Source organism: Hibiscus syriacus, unplaced genomic scaffold (assembly GCF_006381635.1).
Source record: "Hibiscus syriacus cultivar Baekdansim isolate YM2019G1 unplaced genomic scaffold, ASM638163v2 tig00110556_pilon, whole genome shotgun sequence".
In the NCBI taxonomy this organism is placed as follows: Eukaryota; Viridiplantae; Streptophyta; class Magnoliopsida; order Malvales; family Malvaceae; genus Hibiscus; species Hibiscus syriacus.
Window position 1 is genome coordinate 5683543 of NW_024062779.1, and position 20028 is coordinate 5703570.

The 20028-nt window shown below is 34.9% G+C and overlaps 1 protein-coding gene across 1 annotated transcript; it reads left to right on the top strand.

Annotated features, from left to right (window-relative positions):
- The first annotated feature begins 11026 nt into the window (after positions 1-11026).
- On the top strand, positions 11027-13396 carry LOC120131602 (transcription factor DIVARICATA-like). The gene is made up of 2 exons (XM_039148557.1): positions 11027-12067; positions 12253-13396. The coding sequence occupies exons 1-2, from the start codon at positions 11643-11645 to the stop codon at positions 12737-12739; spliced, it is 912 nt and encodes a 303-aa protein (XP_039004488.1). The 5' UTR covers positions 11027-11642; the 3' UTR covers positions 12740-13396.
- The last annotated feature ends 6632 nt before the right edge of the window (positions 13397-20028 follow it).

Below are 20028 nucleotides of genomic sequence, written 5' to 3' on the forward strand. Positions count from 1 at the left end.
ACAAATATAAATGTTTGAATTATGTTTGTAAAATATTTTAGTGTATAAAAAAATTTTCTTTAGAAATATATATTTAATGTTTCTAACGTTATACTTTTAAGTGTTTGATTGACGTTTATCATCACCACCACCATCAACTTCATTGGCGCCTTGCAACCCTAACCCCGACCAACATTCACTTAAATCGATCGTCGATCATCGCAAAACAATAAAAAAATCGTTCGTTACCCCTCACTGTCGAATCCTTTTTCGACCAATCGTGACCGTCACCCCTTACACTAGTGAGAGCGTCATTTCACGTCGAGGAAAACCCAACCGTCCTCTCATCAAGTAGTGTCCTCGTTTGCCGCGGAAGAAGCTTCGAAGCTCCGGTGAAAACTCAACCGGGGTTATTTTGTAAGTTTTAAAAAACTTTGGGTTTTTTATAAATAAATTAAGTTTTTTTTAATTTTTTTTCTTTAAAAATATTTTATTTATAAAAAATCAAGAAAAAATATAATGATAGACACCTAAAAATATAATTAAAAAAACATTATAATATATTTTTAAAAAAAAATCTTTAAACACTAAAATATTATTTTGATACATAATTTAAGCATTTATTTTTGTACTAAACCTATTAGTTATTAGAATATATTTTCCTTTGTACTTTTGAATTGAGTATTTTATTGATCAATTGGTTCAACTCGTTTAGAAATTTGAACAGTGGAGAGAATCAGCCAACTACTTGTATTATATTATAATTGTGAGATCAGAACGTTTTCTTTACTTTAATGATTGGCTCTGCTGTTTTCAGTCATGTGTAAGAAGGTACAGACTAAATAATTTAAATTAAGGGTGTAAATTTATAAAATTTTAACAGTTGTGAAATTAGATAATTAATATAAATTATAAAAATATTAAAATATAAGAGAATTTAAAATTTTTAAGAAGTTACCGTATCTCTCAGTACCCTTCTCAATCCATCCTTGTATGTAAGCAACATACATTCACACTTTCACATAATTTGGAGATAAATATATATTGATAATCCTACGTGAATTATTATGCTCAAAATTTAAAATTTTATATAAAAATTAATTTATTATCATTATTATTATATTAGTAGAACTTGATCTCATGACTCAAGGGTTGCAACCAATGACGTGGCCACTATAAGTCACACCAGATTTGAGCTTCACTGCAATTACTTGCAGTTCGATAACGACTTTTGACAGGAGAAAAAAGAAATTGTAAGGAAGGGGCGAAGTAGTAAATTTGATGGCATTTGGACTTTAAAGAGGGATAGGGATAGATCGATGAGACATGCATGTGGATGTGGGTGTCATTTAAATATTTATTCAACCATATCGGAGTTCCTTGACATGTTGGAATTCCACTGCCACATTAAAAAAAAAATCCATAGTTAATAAATTATCCCAAAATAACAAAAATATTTAGAAAGATTTAATGAAATTGTTTAACATTTTATGAGAACTTAATTAGAAAATATAAGTTATTATACATTTAAAAAGTATATCTAATTTTTTTATTAAACTAGAATAATTACAAAATATTATTTGTTACGTCCCTCATTAATACAGAGTAAATAACCATTATTATTTCTCTAAAACAAATAAATAACTATCATTATTTCTTCATTCATCCCATTAAATGTGTTTATTATTATTTTTTAAAAGTTAAAATTTTTAAATTTTAATCATGATCATTTTAAATATTTTAAACAAATAAATTTTATAAAATGTATATTTAAAAATTATTCAATTTTAAATTTTTAAAATATATTTTCTAGATTTGATCAATTATAAAATTTAATTAATAATGAGTTAAAATTGGAAAAATATTACTAAAAATTCATAATAGGACAGAAGAACAATATTATTATTTAGTTAAATACAGGGACAGTGACTTTTGACTAAACCAAAATTCTCGTTACACACAACAGGAATATCTTATCGCTATATTAAAAACATTTTGACTTTATTAAGTTTTAAATTATAATAAAAACCTACAAATCCATTTTGCTTTAGGGTAAATTGAGCGTTTAGTATCCAGATGATCAATTTTGGTATATTTTAGTACCCTGATAAAAATTTAACATTAAGTTTTGAAATAAATTGGAAGTTTATGTACTAAAACGGACTAAAACTGATAGTTTAGGTACTAAACACGTTAAGTTTTTAACGGTGTGATACTAAAATGAAATAAAAACTAAACATTAGGTATGATTTTGAAAATTTAAAAGTTTAGCTACTAAAATAGACCAAAATTGATAGTTTATATACTAATTACGTAATTTACCATTTGTTTTATTACAGGACATGCTCAATTAAAAGCTTAATTTATAATAAAAAAATTAACTACACGATCGATCACTTATGTTTATGTTTTGTCCACCTTCTTTTGTTGGTTTCAAAAAATATAATATATGAACATTTTTGTTTTTATTTAATGAGTTAATTGCCCTTAACAATTACTATATTAAGTGACATGACAACTAAATATTTTGGTATAATCATACATTTGTCCCCTAATATTTATATATTCTCTCAAGTTAGTCATATTTTTAATAAATTAAATAAATTTAATTCTCCAATCGAATTATGCTACGTGACACCGGTGTCACATATCACCATTCAATTAAATGATTAATTTTATTTTAATTTAATATATTTATTTTCCACAAATCATAGAAAGAAAATAAAGCATAACAATATGGGGCCAAAGCGATTTGAACCTAGGTCACTTGAGTAACAAAACATGTACCCAACTATTGAGTCACGATCAATGCTTGGTTTAAAATAGACAATATAATGTATATATTTTGTATCGTAATGTATAAATAATTAAATTCATAATGCTTTATATATATTAACTTTAAAAAATATATTTATATTAACTTATTAAATATATTTTATTATAAACTTATTTTAAAAATATTTTATTTTTCTTTTAGTTTAAAATATTTTTTATGTTAAAATATTTTAAAGTTTAAATAAGAATAAAATATATATTTTAAAAATAAAACAAAATATTTTAAAATAAGTTAATAATAAAATATATTCAATAAATTAATATAAAATAATATTTCTTAAAGTTAATATATATATATATATATATATATATATATATATATATATATTTGAATTTAAGTTAAATATTTATATACTAAGATACAAGATATATGTACTAAGAACAATGTTTTCAAAACTGGACCGGACATTGAACCGGTGAAGGTACTGATTCACTGGTTCAACCGGGTTCAACCGCGGTTGAACCGGATTTTATATAAAATAATATTTTTTTTAATTTTACATAATATTCAAAGCAATATTAATATATATGTAACACTTTTTTTAAGTTTACAATATTAAAAGGTATAAAAATATCACAAGTCATAACATGTATAAATGAAAAACCATAAAATCAAGTGAAACAAAATGATTCAAATCAACTACAACATAATATTTAAGGTAAAACATATTAAATAATAAATATAATTATATAACTATAATCAAAAAAATAAAATTGGGGCTTAAAAAATTATAACAAATGATGTCATTTGGTTTAATTGTTTTAAAAAAACAATCTCACATGGCTAAGAAACATAGAAGAGTATCCCAAAAGTTTAAAGAGTAAAAATATGAGAACAAAACAATCCCACATGGCTAAGAAACATAGAAGAGCATCCCAACTTACTTCTATAAATAATAGAGGTAATTTGACATTCAAAATCATGGAGCCGTTTGGTGAGCACAAAGCGAACTATTCTTTCGCTTCAATTGAGCTCAAATTTTAGGCTTCAATTGAGCTCAAATTTTAGGCTTCTTTCGAGTTGATAATTTTTAGCTCGTGATTTTTTGAGTCGAGTTGAGCTTACTTTTAAAGTTTTCAAGTTCGAGTCGAGCTCAGCAATACTCGAATTTGACTCGGCTCGTTGAACAAACGACATCGTTTGGTTTAATTTTTTTTAAGAAAAAAAGTGAACTGGCGGTTCAAACCGATTTTGCCGGTTTTCAACCGGCTCACTCTGGTTTTCAGCCGGTTCTTCCGGTTCTTTACCGGTTCTGTGCTAATCCGGTTTTGGGAGTTAACCGGACCGGACAGGCTACCGGTTCACGGTTTAACCAGTCGAACCGGCCGGTCCGGTCCGATTTTAATAACATTGGCTAAGGGAAAGATCCAGGGTCCTAATGTTCCCAATTCAGGGAAAGATAATATTAGCCCTGCTCAATTGCCTTGTGTTGATATTTCTTGTTCAGAAGTGGGTGGTTCTAGTAATGGTCCTGTTAGAGTTGACATTACTAATAAGGATCTCCAGGAGAACTCTCTGCCACCTCAAGGTTCTGATCTGGATGGGGGTCATGCTGACATTGGTGGTGGTGCTAGTAAAGTTGAGACCTCCCAACCTTCCCAAACTTCTTCTGATGTTGTTCCTGGCCAGGGTAGTAACCCTCAGCTGAAGAGATGGAGAGGTAGGCCTTCTAAAGAGATGAGTAAAACCAATGTGGGTGCCTCGAAGAATAAGTATGAAGTGCTTAGTTCTATTGATCCTGATGCTCTGCATGGAATGCCTTCTGTGGACTCTAGTAAGAAGCAAAGAGCATACTCTTTAGGTGTTGAGAAGTTAATGCACGAGCTGAAACTTAAGAAAAAAGAAAATGTGAGTAAAGCTAAGAAAATGGAAGAAAGTGGTGGTGCTTTTTCCTCTGTCCCTCCTGTATGCTAGTCTGCTTTTGGGATGTTAGGGGATTTAACAATCCCTTAAAACAAAACAAGATTCTGTGTTGGGCTGTTAAAAATCAGATTGGCATTTTGTGTCTCCTTGAAACGAGAGTTAAAGAGAGAAATTTTGGGGCTATCTTGAGCTAAAACTTTGGAGACTAGGACTCATGTTATAACTACAGCCATGCTGCCAATGGTCGTATTTGGGTTTTATGGCACAAAAATATTAGTTGTACTGTCATTTTTATTTACGATCAGAGTGTTTCCATTAGATCATCCTTTGGGGAAAGTCCTTTTTCATTTATGCAATCTATGGTTTCAATGAGGGAGGTTCTCGTAAGTTTCTTTGGGATCAGCTAAGGCTTATGGAGAGTACAATTAGAAATGAGCCCTGGTTGATAGGCAGTGACTTTAATGTCACTCTCAATTCATATGAAAGCTCTGCTCCTTTTAATGTTGCTGCGAGAGGGGATATTTATGATTTTCAAAATTGTGTGGATAAGTTAGGTCTCTCTGACCATCCTTTTACCGGCCCCTTATTTACTTGGTCAAATAAACAACATGGTACTTTTCTGGTTCGAAAACTCGATCGTGTTCTTGTTAATTCGGTTTGTTTAGGTTCCTTTATTGACTCGGAGGTTGAATTTTTAGCTCCCAAAGATTCTGACCACTGTCCTGCCTTTGTCTGGCTCTTTAAGTCTGCACCAGTCACTAGGCCGAAGCCCTTCAAGTTTTTTAACTTCTGGACCCTCCACCATCGGTTTATGGTTGTTGTTGAAGAATCTTGGCAGACTCCTTCTTCAGGAATCCCATCTCAGATTCTATTTTTGAAGCTCAAGAGATTGAAGTGTTGTCTCAAGGAGCTTAATAGATCTCATTTCAGTGATATTTCTGGTTTGGTCAAGCAAAAGAGGGAAGAACTCCAAAAAAATCAGCTGGCCAACTTGGATTCTGGTGTTATTGGTCAGGCTATTAGCTTGGAATTAGAGACTGAAAAAGAATTGAAAGTCCTGAATTGCTCTTTTATAAGCAGAAAGCAAAAGTTAACTGGCTCAAGGAGGTGATCAAGGAACTAAATTCTTCTATTCCATGGTGTCTAGTAGAAGGAAGAGTAACACCATTAGAGTGCTTTATGACCAAAATGGAACCAGACTAGATATTTTTGAGGACATGGCTAATGAGGTAGTTAGGTTCTTTAAAAATCAGTTGGGTATGGCAGATCTAAGTGTCACTGGCTCAAGTGTTAGCATCATTAGAGATTTGCTTGGTTATTCTCTTCCTTTGGGGGCTGTTGATTCTCTTTGCAGTGTGGTCACTGACTTGGAAATCAAGGATGCTATTTGGGGGCAAGGGAATGATAAATCCCCTGGCCCTGATGGTTACAATCCCCTTTTCTTCAAGGCTGCTTGGTCAATTGTTGGTGACGACTTCAAGAATACTATCAGGTTTTGTTTTAATAAATCCTTCATTTTCTCTTCCTTTAATGCTACTGCTATAGTTCTTGTGCCAAAAATCCCAAACCCCAGCTATGTCAAAGATTTTAGGCCTATTTTTCTTTGCTCGGTTATGTACAAGACAGTGACAAAAATCCTAGTTAACCGTTTGTCTACTGTTTTCTCTGGCATGGTTTCATTTAATCAAACCGCTTTTATTAAGGGTAGGAACATAGTTGCTAACACCCTTCTAGCTCAAGAGATTGTTAGGGGATATGCCAGGAAAAATAATTCCCCAAGATGTGCCCTGAAAATCGATTTACAAAAAGCGTTTGATTCTTTAAATTGGGAGTTTGTTGGCATTATTCTTTATGCTTTGGGGTTGCCTGAGAGATTTATTAATTGGATATGGGCCTACTTTACTAATCCCAACTATTCAATCGTGCTTAATGGAAGTCTTGTGGGATTCTTTAAGAGTGCTAGGGGTGTCAGACAGGGAGATCCTCTTTCTCCCTATCTCTTTGTCCTAGCTATGAACGTCTTATCTAGCTTGTTAAAATTGGCTGCCATGAATGGAATTTTCTAGTTTCATCCTAGATGCAGGAAGATAAAACTCACTCATTTGTGTTTTGCTGATGACCTCCTTATATTCTGCAAGGGCACCATTGATTCCATTGCTGGTGTGCAGTCTGTCCTTGATATGTTCCATTCTTTATCTGGATTGAAACTGAATGTTAATAAATGTGAGTTGTTCTCTGCTGGAATCTCTTCTGTCCAGTGCGATATCATTCATGAGATTACGGGATTTAGACAAGGAATTCTCCCTGTGAGATACCTCGGAGTTCCCCTCGTGACAAGGAAAATTTCAATACATGAATGCCAAGGTCTTGTTGACAAGATAAAAGCCAGGCTTAACACTTGGGCCAACAAACATCTAAGCTTTGCTGGTAGATTGCAGCTTATCCGGTATGTTATTTTTAGCATAGCAAATTATTGGTGTAGACATGTGTTTCTTCCTCAAGCTGTAATCAAGAAAATTGAACAACTTTGTTATCATTTTTTCTGGAAAGGAGCTGACTTATCTGCTAGAGGTGCACGAGTGAGTTGGAAGCATGTTTGTCTAATGAAATCAGAAGAGGGTTTGGGTGTCGTTAATTTAGAGGGCTGGAACAAGGCATGCTCAGGGCCTTTGATCAGGAAGCTGTTGGTCAATGATGGTTCCCTATGGGTGGCTTGGGTCATTGCTTATGTTATTAAGAACTTGGATTTTTGGCAAATGTGTGTCCCTGTTAGTGCCAGCTGGAGCTTTAAGAAGATCCTGGAAATGAGACATGTTGTGTCTCAGTTACTTACTGGTTCTGTTGCTGATCTTAGCACTAGGAAAATTTGGGAGAAGTTGCGTACTCAAAGCCCCAAGGTCGCCTAACACAGGCTAGTTTGGTTCCCATGGCGTGTTCCTAAGCAAATCATTATCTTGTGGATGGTCATTTTAGATAGGCTCCCGACTCGTGCTAGATTATCACGTATGGGAATGAACCTTGAAAACGTTAACTGCTTATTCTGTGGCTTGGTGTAACACCCCAACCCGTACCCGACCCGAATACGAGTCCGAGGTGTCACATTGACTTTTAAAACCTTTACACTTAAAGAAAATTCCCGGGAAATTTAAAACTTTATTTAAAACAAAATACTTTAATTTACATAGAAGAGACTACAAAATACAAACTTGATCAGAGTGCTCATAATTAACGACTTATTACATGCCAACACTCTATACACAACAAAATACATACTTTGTCGATTACTTCTGATCTGATCTTCTAGTAAAAATACTATCCTTGCCACTTCTATTCTTGCTCTTCATGTTTCTTGGTACCTACGTTTAAATCACTTACACGCTAAGTCATCGACTTAGTGAGGCAATAAATAAACATGTAACAATAGTTTCATGAATATGCATTCTTACCATTTGATCATGATATTTCAATATGCATGGATATATTTCCTATGACATATATAACCAAGTCATACACACATGAAACTTACCTTTATGTATCACTTTCACTTTAATTTATATTTCAATTGTCGTTGTTGTTGCCCATGTATATTATTGAGGATAGAGGTATGTGAGTATATTGAGGTTGTGCACCAATGCTGTCACCACAGCTCGTATAAATTCCCTCATGGGGCACCAAACATTTGTTCAGTATTCGTCCCGAAGGACTGCTATATATGTCCCGTAGGACCACTACGTCCGAAGGACTACAATTCCCTCGACTCTTGGCATGCCAACTATACCTATAGCTCTCGTATCATATACTATGGGCATTTATGATGAATACTTTTCTCATCACTTTTCTTTCTTTTCTGTCACATACCACATGTATGTGTAACCATGTATTTCATATCATATCACATGTATCATGTATTGCATATTCATATATCATTTCATATATTCACATGACTTATCTCATTTCACATTGATCATGTCTCATAGTATATATCACATATGCATATAATCATGTTTATCATATCATATATCTTATGTTTCATGTTTTTATGTCTATGCATATCATATAACATATATAATAACCTATACACATTTCATGTATTCATGCATATATAAGAATCACAAATCAATTAACATTTTAAGAGTCACTTTTTACCATAGTAACTCCATCACTAGCTCATCGCAAGCCAATGTTCAATAATATAAGTACAATTAAAATTGCACTCACCTTAGCCTTGCTTTGATTCGATTATAATCCTTTGATTATTCCGGAACTTGTTTAGGCTCAATATCTACATAAATATAACATTTCAAAACAACTATCAGAAGCCTAAACCTTAAACTTGATGTTAACAACTTAAGCCAGATTATTGAACCCAATTTCATTTTTCCTTTAGGGGGAATCGATACCCCCCAGGGGGGAATCGATACCCCCTGAACATACTGGAAATTTTCTCGTTCTAGAAGGGGAATCGATTCCCCTTCATAGGGTATCGGTTCCCTATGCCCAGAAATTGTATTTAAAGCCCGAAAATCATCAATTTTCACTTAATTATTCTATTTTAAACCCCTATCATGTCATTAAACTCAACTACCATTACTTAAACCAACTTATATCCATGAAAATCATCTATAACTTCAAAATCCTATTCTTCATATGAAATTCAAGAATCATATTCAAATTTCAATATGTTCTAAATACAATTCTAACACTTCATATTCCTTAATTAGCATGATGACAAGTCAAATTTAACTTCAAATTCAACTTATCAACTCTATTTCAATATTTCATATAAAAACTCGTTTTCTTAAATCTCTTATAACTTCTTCATCTTTTAATTATAAGACAACTTAAGCTTTCCTTAAGCTTAGTTATCATCTAATGATCAAAACCTAACCTTTAATTTAACAAATAACCAACAAATCAGAAAACCCTTACCTTTGCTATGGCTTTCTCTCGTATGGAAGAAAAAGAGGAGAATAAGATATATTTTTCTTATCCCTTTCCCCCGTATATATCCTCAACATAACACAAATTAATCATTTAATGGTTAAATGACCATTTTGCCCTTTAATTCTTTGGATAATTACTAAAAACTTTCAGGAAATATTTCCGAACAAAGCATCGGACTATACAAATATCCCACTTAAATCACCAAACTCTGAAGTTTTATGATTTAGTCACTAACCCGTATTTTGGGATGTTACACTTGGTCACTGAGACTAGAAACCACTTGTTCTTTGGTTGTTGTTTTGCGAATGATTTATGGGGCAAAATTCTTTCCCTATGCGGGATTGTTTGTGATGTGAGCAGCTGGGATGGGGAGCTAGCTTGGGTTGCACAACTTCTTAGAGGGAAGTCTCTTATTGTTCAAGTGATGAAGCTTGCTTTTGCAAGCCATGTGTACTGTATTTGTAGGGAGCGAAACTCCAGGTTGTTTGGAGGAAGAGGTAGAAGTGTGGGTGAGCTCCTGTACGACATCCAAGAGATCATTCAGATTCGTTTTCAAGGATGGTCTAATAGAAGGGCTGACTCGAGAAATGTTTTCCTTTACATGAACTAGGGTATTTTGTATTAGTATCTTCCCCTTATTCTTTCTTGTTCTAGCTATTTTATTTTTGTTTATGTATCGTACTATTTGTAGCAGGTTCACATGCTTTCTTGAGTAATGAAATAAAATTAATAAAAAAAAACCGATAACATATTTTTTAAACCTAATATTAATACTGTCGCAATCATTTATCCTCATCGGTCGTGTCGTGACCTTTGCTACTTACCACCTGGCCTAGCGTTATTACTGGTTAAACAATCATTGTATTCCACGTGTCGTGATCGTACCAGAGGATCTACTTACTCCAACTCCTTGAGATCTTAACCTGTACAATTATGTAATGTAACCGTCCGTGGGCCCCACTAAATCAAGCTGCCCGCATGTAAATTTTAGTTTTTTTTACTGTTGATCTGGACCGTTCTTTTGGCGGCTACCCCTTTTCAAGCTGACCGTGGCCCCCACTATCCTTTTTTCCATCCAATAAGTTGTTTTTTACTTCTTCAGTTCTTTTCTCTCTTCCCAAAGATTTTAGTAACAGATATTCATTCCTTGAAAGGTCGATGGTAGATTCGCTGTTTTCTTTTTCAGCTTAGAACTCTTTTCACTTTATCTATTTCTTCTCTTTTCTTTATTGTTAATTTCTCAAGCAAAAAAGAAGAAAATAACAGATCTTTTTCTCAGATTTCATCATTCTTCTACTGAAATCGTTGTTTTCTTTTTAAATATTTTTTGAAGTTTCCAAATTGGGTTTTCATTTTCAGCCTTTTTAGATTATTGGGTTCAGCTCAGTTTCTTGGATTCTGCTGTCAACTTCTCTTTTTTCACCTAGTTGGGTTATAGAGGAAGTTGAAGCTCAGTGTTAGTTGTTTCAGTTATTAGTACACTACAAAAGAGAGGAAAAAAAGAAGATTATAGTAATTATTTTCTCAGCTATGTTATAAATATATGTAGTTCCTACCCAAGTTTTCTTCAAAAAGGCTTTCTGGGTATTTGCTCTTTTACAGTTTGTTCTGTTGTTAGTATTAAAAAGTTCACTGTTTCGGATCTTAATCGTGGATTTGTGGTGTTAGGATTTTCTTTAGTGTTTTTACTACATAATTTTTTACTTGTTTGAAATTCTTATTTTTGTGTTGTGAAAGTGGGGTATTTTCTAGATTCTTCAAGGATTGCCTAAAACTAAAAAAAAAAATGTATTCTGATTCCTTGCAAATGCTCCCTGATTTAACGCTGATATTTTTCCTTTGATGCCCTATCAACTCTGTATTTCCTCAATGGTTTCTCGCTCTGTTTTTAACTCTTGGCCAGTCCTGTAGCCGAAATTCCGTTCTTCAAGTGATCAATCCTATGAAACGACCAGTTAATTAGCAACTCTTTTGGATAAAAATTTCGGGTTTGGTTGTTTTATTGTTTGGATTTGATGTTATGAAGTGGGAAATGGAAATTTTGTCGCCAACATCTTATATCTCCAGCACAAATTGGTTTGATGAAGATAGTAAGAGCACCAAATGGACATCAGCAGAGAACAAGATGTTTGAGAATGCCTTGGCAGTCTACGATAAAGATACGCCCGACCGATGGCAGAAAGTGGCGGCGATGATCCCAGGGAAGACGGTGGGAGATGTGATCGAGCAATATAGAGAATTAGAAGCTGATGTTAGCAGTATAGAAGCAGGGCTGGTCCCGATTCCTGGATATAGCACCTCTCCATTCACATTGGATTGGGTGAATAGCCATGGCTATGATGGATTGAAACATTCATATGGACTCGGAGGAAAGAGATCTTCATCAGGCAGGCCTGGAGATCATGAGAGGAAAAAAGGGGTTCCTTGGACAGAAGAGGAGCATAAGTAAGTTTAAATAGTGTTCATTTGACAGATTTTAATTTTGCTAATTCTTTTACGATCTATATTATCTGTTTGTATCGGCAGGTGAAGAAATTAATTGTGAAGATTATAGTTGTTTGTGTAATAATTTGCATTTGGCTTCTTTATATTTATCTTTCTTTTCATTGACAAGATGATTTTTTTAACAGATTGTTTCTAATGGGGCTAAAAAAGTACGGCAAAGGGGATTGGAGAAACATATCTCGCAATTTCGTTGTCACTCGAACACCGACTCAGGTGGCTAGTCATGCGCAGAAGTATTTCATCAGGCAGCTTTCAGGAGGGAAGGATAAGAGAAGAGCCAGCATTCATGACATAACGACGGTCAATCTCAATGACACGAGAACTCCTTCCCCGGACAATAAGGGAACTCTCTCACCCGAGCAGTCTTCGGTGCTGCCTCAGCAGCCAAATTCTGGTGCCATGCCCAGAACAAACTTTCAATGGAATCCACCTTTCAATTCAACACAAGGAAGTATACCAATGTCTTCTCCTTTTGGGGTTCCCTCCTGTGGATTGAAAATGCAGGGGCAGAGTCTGCATAGAAGTGCTGCATATGAATCCTATTTTGGACCTCAAAATTTGTTTCTTCAGATGCAACCGGCCGAACAATACCCTCAAGACCTCCTATTCTGAGTTTCTCCTCGATAGATAAACCATGCCATCTTCCAGTTGATTGTTATAGCTGTCTTTGTGCTTTTATGGTCTATCTGTATATTATCAAGAGCTTGAGTTTATTCCATAGCGTTCAACCAAGAGGTGATAGGATTGGGTTTTGCTACGAATTTCAAGACTATGAAATGTGAAACTCTGAGGGAAGCTTCTTAAACATGGATTTCCCATGTATTTAGGATTCTGTAGTTGAATCTGATTGCCCCTTGATCAAATGGCCGTGCTATTTGGTAATAGTGGCGAGCTTATCTGGACTGCACCGACAGATCAACGTGTGGGATATGTGCTACAGATAAAGTTGTCTTAGAGTCTAGGAATATGATTTGAAGCATAAGATATGAAGACACTACTTTACTATTATTTGGCAACTTAAGAAGGTTCAAAGATAAGATTTGAGCGGGCACCATACATGAATCGGAGAGTAGGGTTCGTTCTGGTTCACATGGAGAATGAAGCAGTAGAAATGTAGAATAAGCATCTACAACCAGAAGTTCGAAGCTTAGACAGCTCTAGGCATGACTGAGTGGCCGTAATTTTCAGAAGTTCATCAATCTGGTTGTATACTTTTGGCAGTTCCATGCTGTAAATCTTAGTAATATGATTCAAGACTAATGATTCCAAGTTTCCAACAGAAAAAAAAAAAGTTCAATTTTTTGCTGCTATTGCAAGAGTTATAAGTCTGTAGGTTGAAAGATTTTGAAGCATCCCCATGTAGGGTGTACAACTCTAGGTAAAACTTCAACCTTTTTATAATGGCTGCACCAGCTCATTTTTGAGCCGGTTTGGTTAGATATAGGTTCATATTGGCTGACTCACAGGGCATTTGAGACTATTGTGATAAACCCACTTTCCAAATACCCCCAAAATGGCCTACTTGACTGTGTTGACCTTCAAAAATCAAAACATTAGTCGAGGCTGACTCTGAAATCCACTAACATGAGCATCATATTCTTCAATCCGTACCCTTTTCTTCCTCGTGAGATCTTTGTTAAGAGACCCTCTTGTGAAAAAGAAGATTCCTCCATGTAAGTATGGCACTCAAAAGCAAGATTCAGGTCAGATTGCCCTGTTGGTTTCCCTGTTTATTTATATAATTTTTCAGTAAAACCCTTCTTAAAGTGTGTTCAAGATATCTCTCCTTCAATCTTCTAAACAAATGGCGGCAAGTCCATGATTTTGTGAGACTAAGTGCACGTCTGCAATCAACTTGATGAATATAATAAAGTGTTCCACTCGATTTTAAAATCTCAAATTATGAACTCTTCAATGGAGACAATCTATAAAGCTATTCATCGGATATGAAAAAGAGATTGTTCTTCTCACTAATGATTTGTATCATTTAATAAAACAAATCAGCAATGATTAATAACTTATAAGACCCCATAAAGTTGATTGGAGTAACACATTTCACTCAGTCTCTCTCTCTCTTTTCTAAACACAATTCTTATTTTGAATGAATTATGGCTCTCTCTCTTTTTCTAAACACAATTCTTATTTTGAATGAATTATGGCGTTGAATGATTGTCTTGAAATCTGTATTGGATACTTCATCACAAAGGTAATTGGTGTAATTATGATTTCTTCCATGACTCTCTCTCTGACTCTCTCTCTTGAAATCTGTCTTGGACACTTTTATGATTTCTTCCATGACCATCTCTCTCTCTCTCTCTGCACCGCACTGACATGGGTTTGACCATATTTGTTGATTGCAGGTTTAATCATGCGACCATTAATATGTAGGCCATTGCATCAACTTCTTGTATATCTCTACATCCATTATTTGTTTGTATTTCCAAACCATGGCTGGTTTATTTATTTTTTTACTTTGCAGTGGCAACAACACCAAGTTGGTGGCATATTGTATATTCAGTCCTATATATGAAGAAAATAATACAGGGACAAAATGACCAATATGGTCATATAAAGTATCTAGCTTTTTGAAGGTAGATTGACAATACTAGCCAGAATAATCTTAAAAAACAAAAGAAAGGGATTCTAGGCAACTTTATTCTTATTTTTTTTCATCAGCATCTTATCAAGTGACGACCACATATTATGTCATAATTTGACCCTTTCGGTTATCTAACATTATTCTGATTCTTCTCTTACTATGCTTCTGGTTGGGAAAGAAAACTAAAAAAAAACTGATGCTTGTAACCGAAGCTCTTATCTACAACTACATTGGGGAAGAGGGTATTTTCTAATTTCAATGCTGTTCTTCAATGGCCTAAAAAATATTTGAATTTGGTCTAATTTTGGGGGTCTTTCTGCACATTTCAAAGAAGAATAAAGTATGTAATATTTAAGCAACCAAAACGTTACAAGACTGCATATCTGGTTCCAGTGAAACAAATTAGGCTACAAGAATGTGTTCTAAGGGTATCTTTAGGACAATAGAAAATGAAAAAGCAGAGAGGACATATATATGCCATTCAGAAACATTAGCCATTAGTATTATTTGATATAGCCTGGGATTTTAGTTGAGAATCTGAGGGGAAGTGGGCATCAAATATTGCCCTGAGATTTCTTAGATAAGAATCAAAATACCCATTTTTTTTTCTTATGGTTCAATTTCATCCTCAGAAATGCATTCATCCATGCATGTTAAAGATATAAAGCTTGAATTATTCTATTGAATACACATAAATCACCATCCAGAGAAAGGAGAGACAGGCCCCTCTAGACATGATGACTGACATTTTTGTGACTTGGAAACTATGAGAGATTGAAGTGGTTGAATTCATTCATGGGGCAGGCCTTTCAAAGACAAAGTCCGAAAAAGGAAAACATCAAACGCCAAAGGACCAGATGTATTTGCCTTGATTATTAAAAAAGGAAAAGAGCCTGGCACTGCTGACCTGGGCCATGAAAATCATTACTCTGTAGGTTTCTCCTTGCTGCATGTCAAGCCAAAGCCAAGGGGAAACAAAGAATCACATGAATTTTCTCCATTGTTGATTGGTTCTCCTAAACCATGTCATAGGCAATTGTCCCTCAAATTCGTAGTCTCCGAAAACTACATCGGAGCATCCATTTTTTTTCCTCCAAAAGTCATGGCTCACAGCAAAGGTCTTCATTGTCGTAAGCTTCCTGCTAGATTGTATGTAATTTAAGATTTAATTGAGGGTATCTTCTTTGCCTTCATTTGCCTTGATTAGGTATGTCAAGTAGTAATCTGATGAGCCCTCAACTATTTGAAATTTTATTCCCTCTTGATGTTCCAAATATAATTTGGGGAAAAGATATCTTTAGTTAGGAAAAGTTGACAGACGAGAATAAAATAAATATAGCCAGGGTATCAGTTTGCTCTGACTAGTGGAGGGTATTTATGATGGGTTATTTTTTTCTGAAAAAGAGTTAACATTGTCAGAACCCTTGATTAAACTGCAATTTCTAATATGCCTAAAAATGGGATGTTGGAGTGTAGATGATAGGCAGTTCTCAGATATACCATGGATTTTTTTCCAATTCACTTGCTAATATACATCTAAAACATGGAATTTTATATATTTGACTTCCTATCTTTTGCAGATAGCTTTGTTCTATGTTGCTGCCCTTACAGGACTTCTCCATTGTTCCCTGTGAGTACATTGCGTATGTAGCAGTGAAAGGTTCTGATTTGAATAATGCATCATGCAGCATAAAGCTGGTCAGATTAGGAATCGCAAGGCTGGAGGTCCTAGTATTTCAAAAGTACCTGAACAAGGTGAAATAGTCACTTTTTCTGATGTTGCTGGTATTGATGAGACCAAGGAGGAGCTAGAAGAAATTGTGGTACATTAATATTCTTGTACTTTATATGCTACCACAACTGAAATTTTTGTAATAAACGTCCTTATGAATTCAAACTCTCGTTTTTATATGTTTATGTTTGCGGCCCAGGAATTTCTTAGGAATCCAGACAGATATATACGGCTTGGTGCTCGTCCACCTGGAGGAGTTCTCCTGGTGAGTTGATATTTAGAAAACTTTACTTCCCAATGATGATAAAGCTTTTGTTGTATAGAGGCAATGTATTATTTGCAAACTTTATTAATCTTCGGAAACTGTGTTGGATTTCCTGGACCTGTCTCTTCTTCTCTAGTTTATTTTCTCCGCTGAAAGCTTTTGATCTTGTATTGCCTTCTACTTGTATCTATTGTTATGATAAGCTAAAAATATTTATATATGGAATTCATCATGTTCAATGTCCCCACACCTTGCTTATACTTGAGGAGCATGTGATGGTTTATTTGCAACCTTCTTATAAAAAATGTAAATAATGTTTTTTATGGTTTTATTTGTGTTATAGGTGGGTCTTCCTGGTATAGGTAAGACTCTTCTAGCAAAAGCTGTGTCTGGTGAAGCAGAAGTTCCATTTATAAGTTGTTCTGCCAGTGAGTTTGTAGAGTTGTTTGTTGGCATGGGTGCATCTCGAGTTAGAGATCACTTTGCAAGAGCAAAGAAGGAAGCACCATCAATAATTTTTATTGATGAGGTCAGTCTATGGGTTTGTTGGAACAGTTTGTCCTACTTGTCGAATTCCAGTAGAATTTTCTGACACCTTTCATCATGCACAGATAGATGCTATGGCTAAAAGTCGCGAAGGTAAATTTCGCATGGTTCACGATTGATTTTGTTTTCCTTTTCCAAAGGTTTTCCGCCTCACTCAAATGGAGCAAACTATACACCTTCGGGTTTCTTTTCCTTTTCAACGTGTAAAACAAAACCTATCTTCTGCGGGTGATGGCTCGCTTTGGGTTGCATGGTTAAAATCTTATGTCAAGATTTCTGGAATTTTGTTGCAGGTTCTAATGTGAGTTGGATTGTTACTAGAATTTTAAAATTACGCTCTATTGCTCTCACAATATTATCTTCTTCTGGTTATCTTAGGCTTAATGACATTTGGGAATCTATTCGAATCAAAAGGGAGAAAGTTCCCTGGCAGAATCTGATTTGGTTTTCCATGCACATTCCTAAATTCAGTTTGATTGCTTGGATGTCTTTGTTAAACAGATTACCTACTAGAGATCGGCTTCTCAAAATGGGAATTTCCACTGAAGGAACATGTGCTAACTACAGTAACGATCAGGAGACAAGAAATCATCTTTTCTGTCAATGCGCTCTTGCTGTTCGCCTTTGGAACTCTGTCCTTTCGCTTAATGGCTTGAAGAATGTTTCATCTTCATGGGAAGAAATGGTTACTCTGGCTTCTTCATCATGGAAAGGGAAATCATTGCTCACCACAATCCTGAAGATTGCTTGGACTGCCTATATCTACACATTGTGGGAGGAAAGAAATCGTAGAATCTTCCAAGGTCGTCACAGATCTCCTGATGATTTGCTCAAGGTTATTATTGAAGCTGTGCGAATTCAACTAAAGGGTAAAAATATTAATAGAGCTGATAGAATAAACTCTAACCTTTGTATTAATTGGGGTATTACTTAAACCAATCATTATCTTTTATAGTAGGTTGTTGTTAGTTTTGTTTCTGATTGGTTGATTGTTTTTGTAGCAGAACTCTGTTCTTCTGCATAATAAAATTTGATTTATCCAAAAAAAATCCAACTACTCCTTTTATTTTTCTGTCATTTTTTAGACTCGAATTCATTTCGAGTTGTAATTTCATAAGCTCGACTAAAAACAATTCTAAGTTCAAATCGAGTTGTAAAATACAAATCGAATAACACGGAAATTTTAGTAATTAATGGATATATTTTTAAGTTTGAGTCGAGTATCTCAACCAAATTGTTTCTTTACTGGCTTGTGTAGCTGCTACATATTCTTCCTCTGTTGTGGATGTAGTCACAACTGACTGTAATTTTAAAACCCAGCTTACAGCTCCACCAACAACTTTGAACACATATCCTGTTGTAGATTTGCTTTTATCCAAATCCTCTGCATAGTCAGAATCTACATAACCATTGATTAGTAAGTTTGATCCTCCGTAACATAATGCAACATTTGAGGTCCCTTTGATGTATCTCAGGATCCTCTTTACTGTATTCCAATGCTCTTTGCCTGGATTCGCCATGTACCGACTAACCACTCCCACTGCTTGTACAATGTCTGGTCTTGTGCATATCATAGCGAACATTAAGCTTCCCACTGCTGATGCATACGGTACTCGAGACATCTCCATCCTCTCTTCTTCACTGCTAGGACTCATACTGGAGGATAATTTGAAGTTAATAGGAAGAGGGGTAGAAATTGGCTTACAATCTTGCATGCTAAATCGTGACAAGATTTTCTTCAAGTAATTCTTTTGTGAAAGCCAAATCTTTCTATTACTTCTGTCTCGGTGAATTTGCATCCCTAGAATCTTGTTTGCTGATCCCAAGTCCTTCATTTCAAATTCCCTAGCCAGTTGTGCCTTCAATTCTTCAATATGATCTTTATTGGGTCCTGCAACCAACATGTCATCCACATACAACAACAATATAACAAAATCGTTATCACCAGACCTCTTGAAATAAACACAAGGGTCTGCATTAAGTCTATTGTATCCAAGGCACATAATGAAGGAATCAAATCTCTTATACCAACACCTCGGCGCCTGCTTTAGACCGTACAGAGATTTGTTCAACCTGCAAACCAAGTTCTTCTTTTCTTTTTCTTCAAAACCTTCAGGCTGGAGCATGTAAATATCTTCTTCAAGATTTCCATGAAGAAAAGTTGTTTTACATCTAGCTGCTCTAGATGTAAGTTCAATGTAGCGCACATTGCCAAAACTACTCGAATTGTTGTTAGTCGAACCATAGGAGGAAAATATTTCATTGAAATCAATACCTTCTTTTTGAGCATATCCTTTGACCACCAGTCTTGCACGATACCTCTCAACTTGATCGTCACCATTTCGCTTGATTTTGAAGACCCATTTGTTACCAATTGGCTTCCTTCCTTGTGGTAGTGGCACAAGATCCCATGTATTATTTTTATGAAGGGCTTCAATTTCTTCTTGCATCGCCATCATCCACAGTGAAGCATCTGAGTTGTTTATTGCCTCCTGGTATGTTGATGGCTCACCGTCCTCTGTTAAAAGGCAGTATGCAATATTACCTTCTATAACATAATCTGAGTGCCAATTGGGACGTCTTCTCACACGATCTGATTGACGAGTTGTTGGAGCTTCAGAACTCTCTGGTTATTGTTCATCATGTGCTGGTTCTGCTTCAAAAGAATCTCCTTGTTCAATCTCATTTTCCACATGTATCTGTGTAGTCTATGACTTTTCAGCACTATCATCGTCTTCTTTTCTTTGTAGTTTATCCTC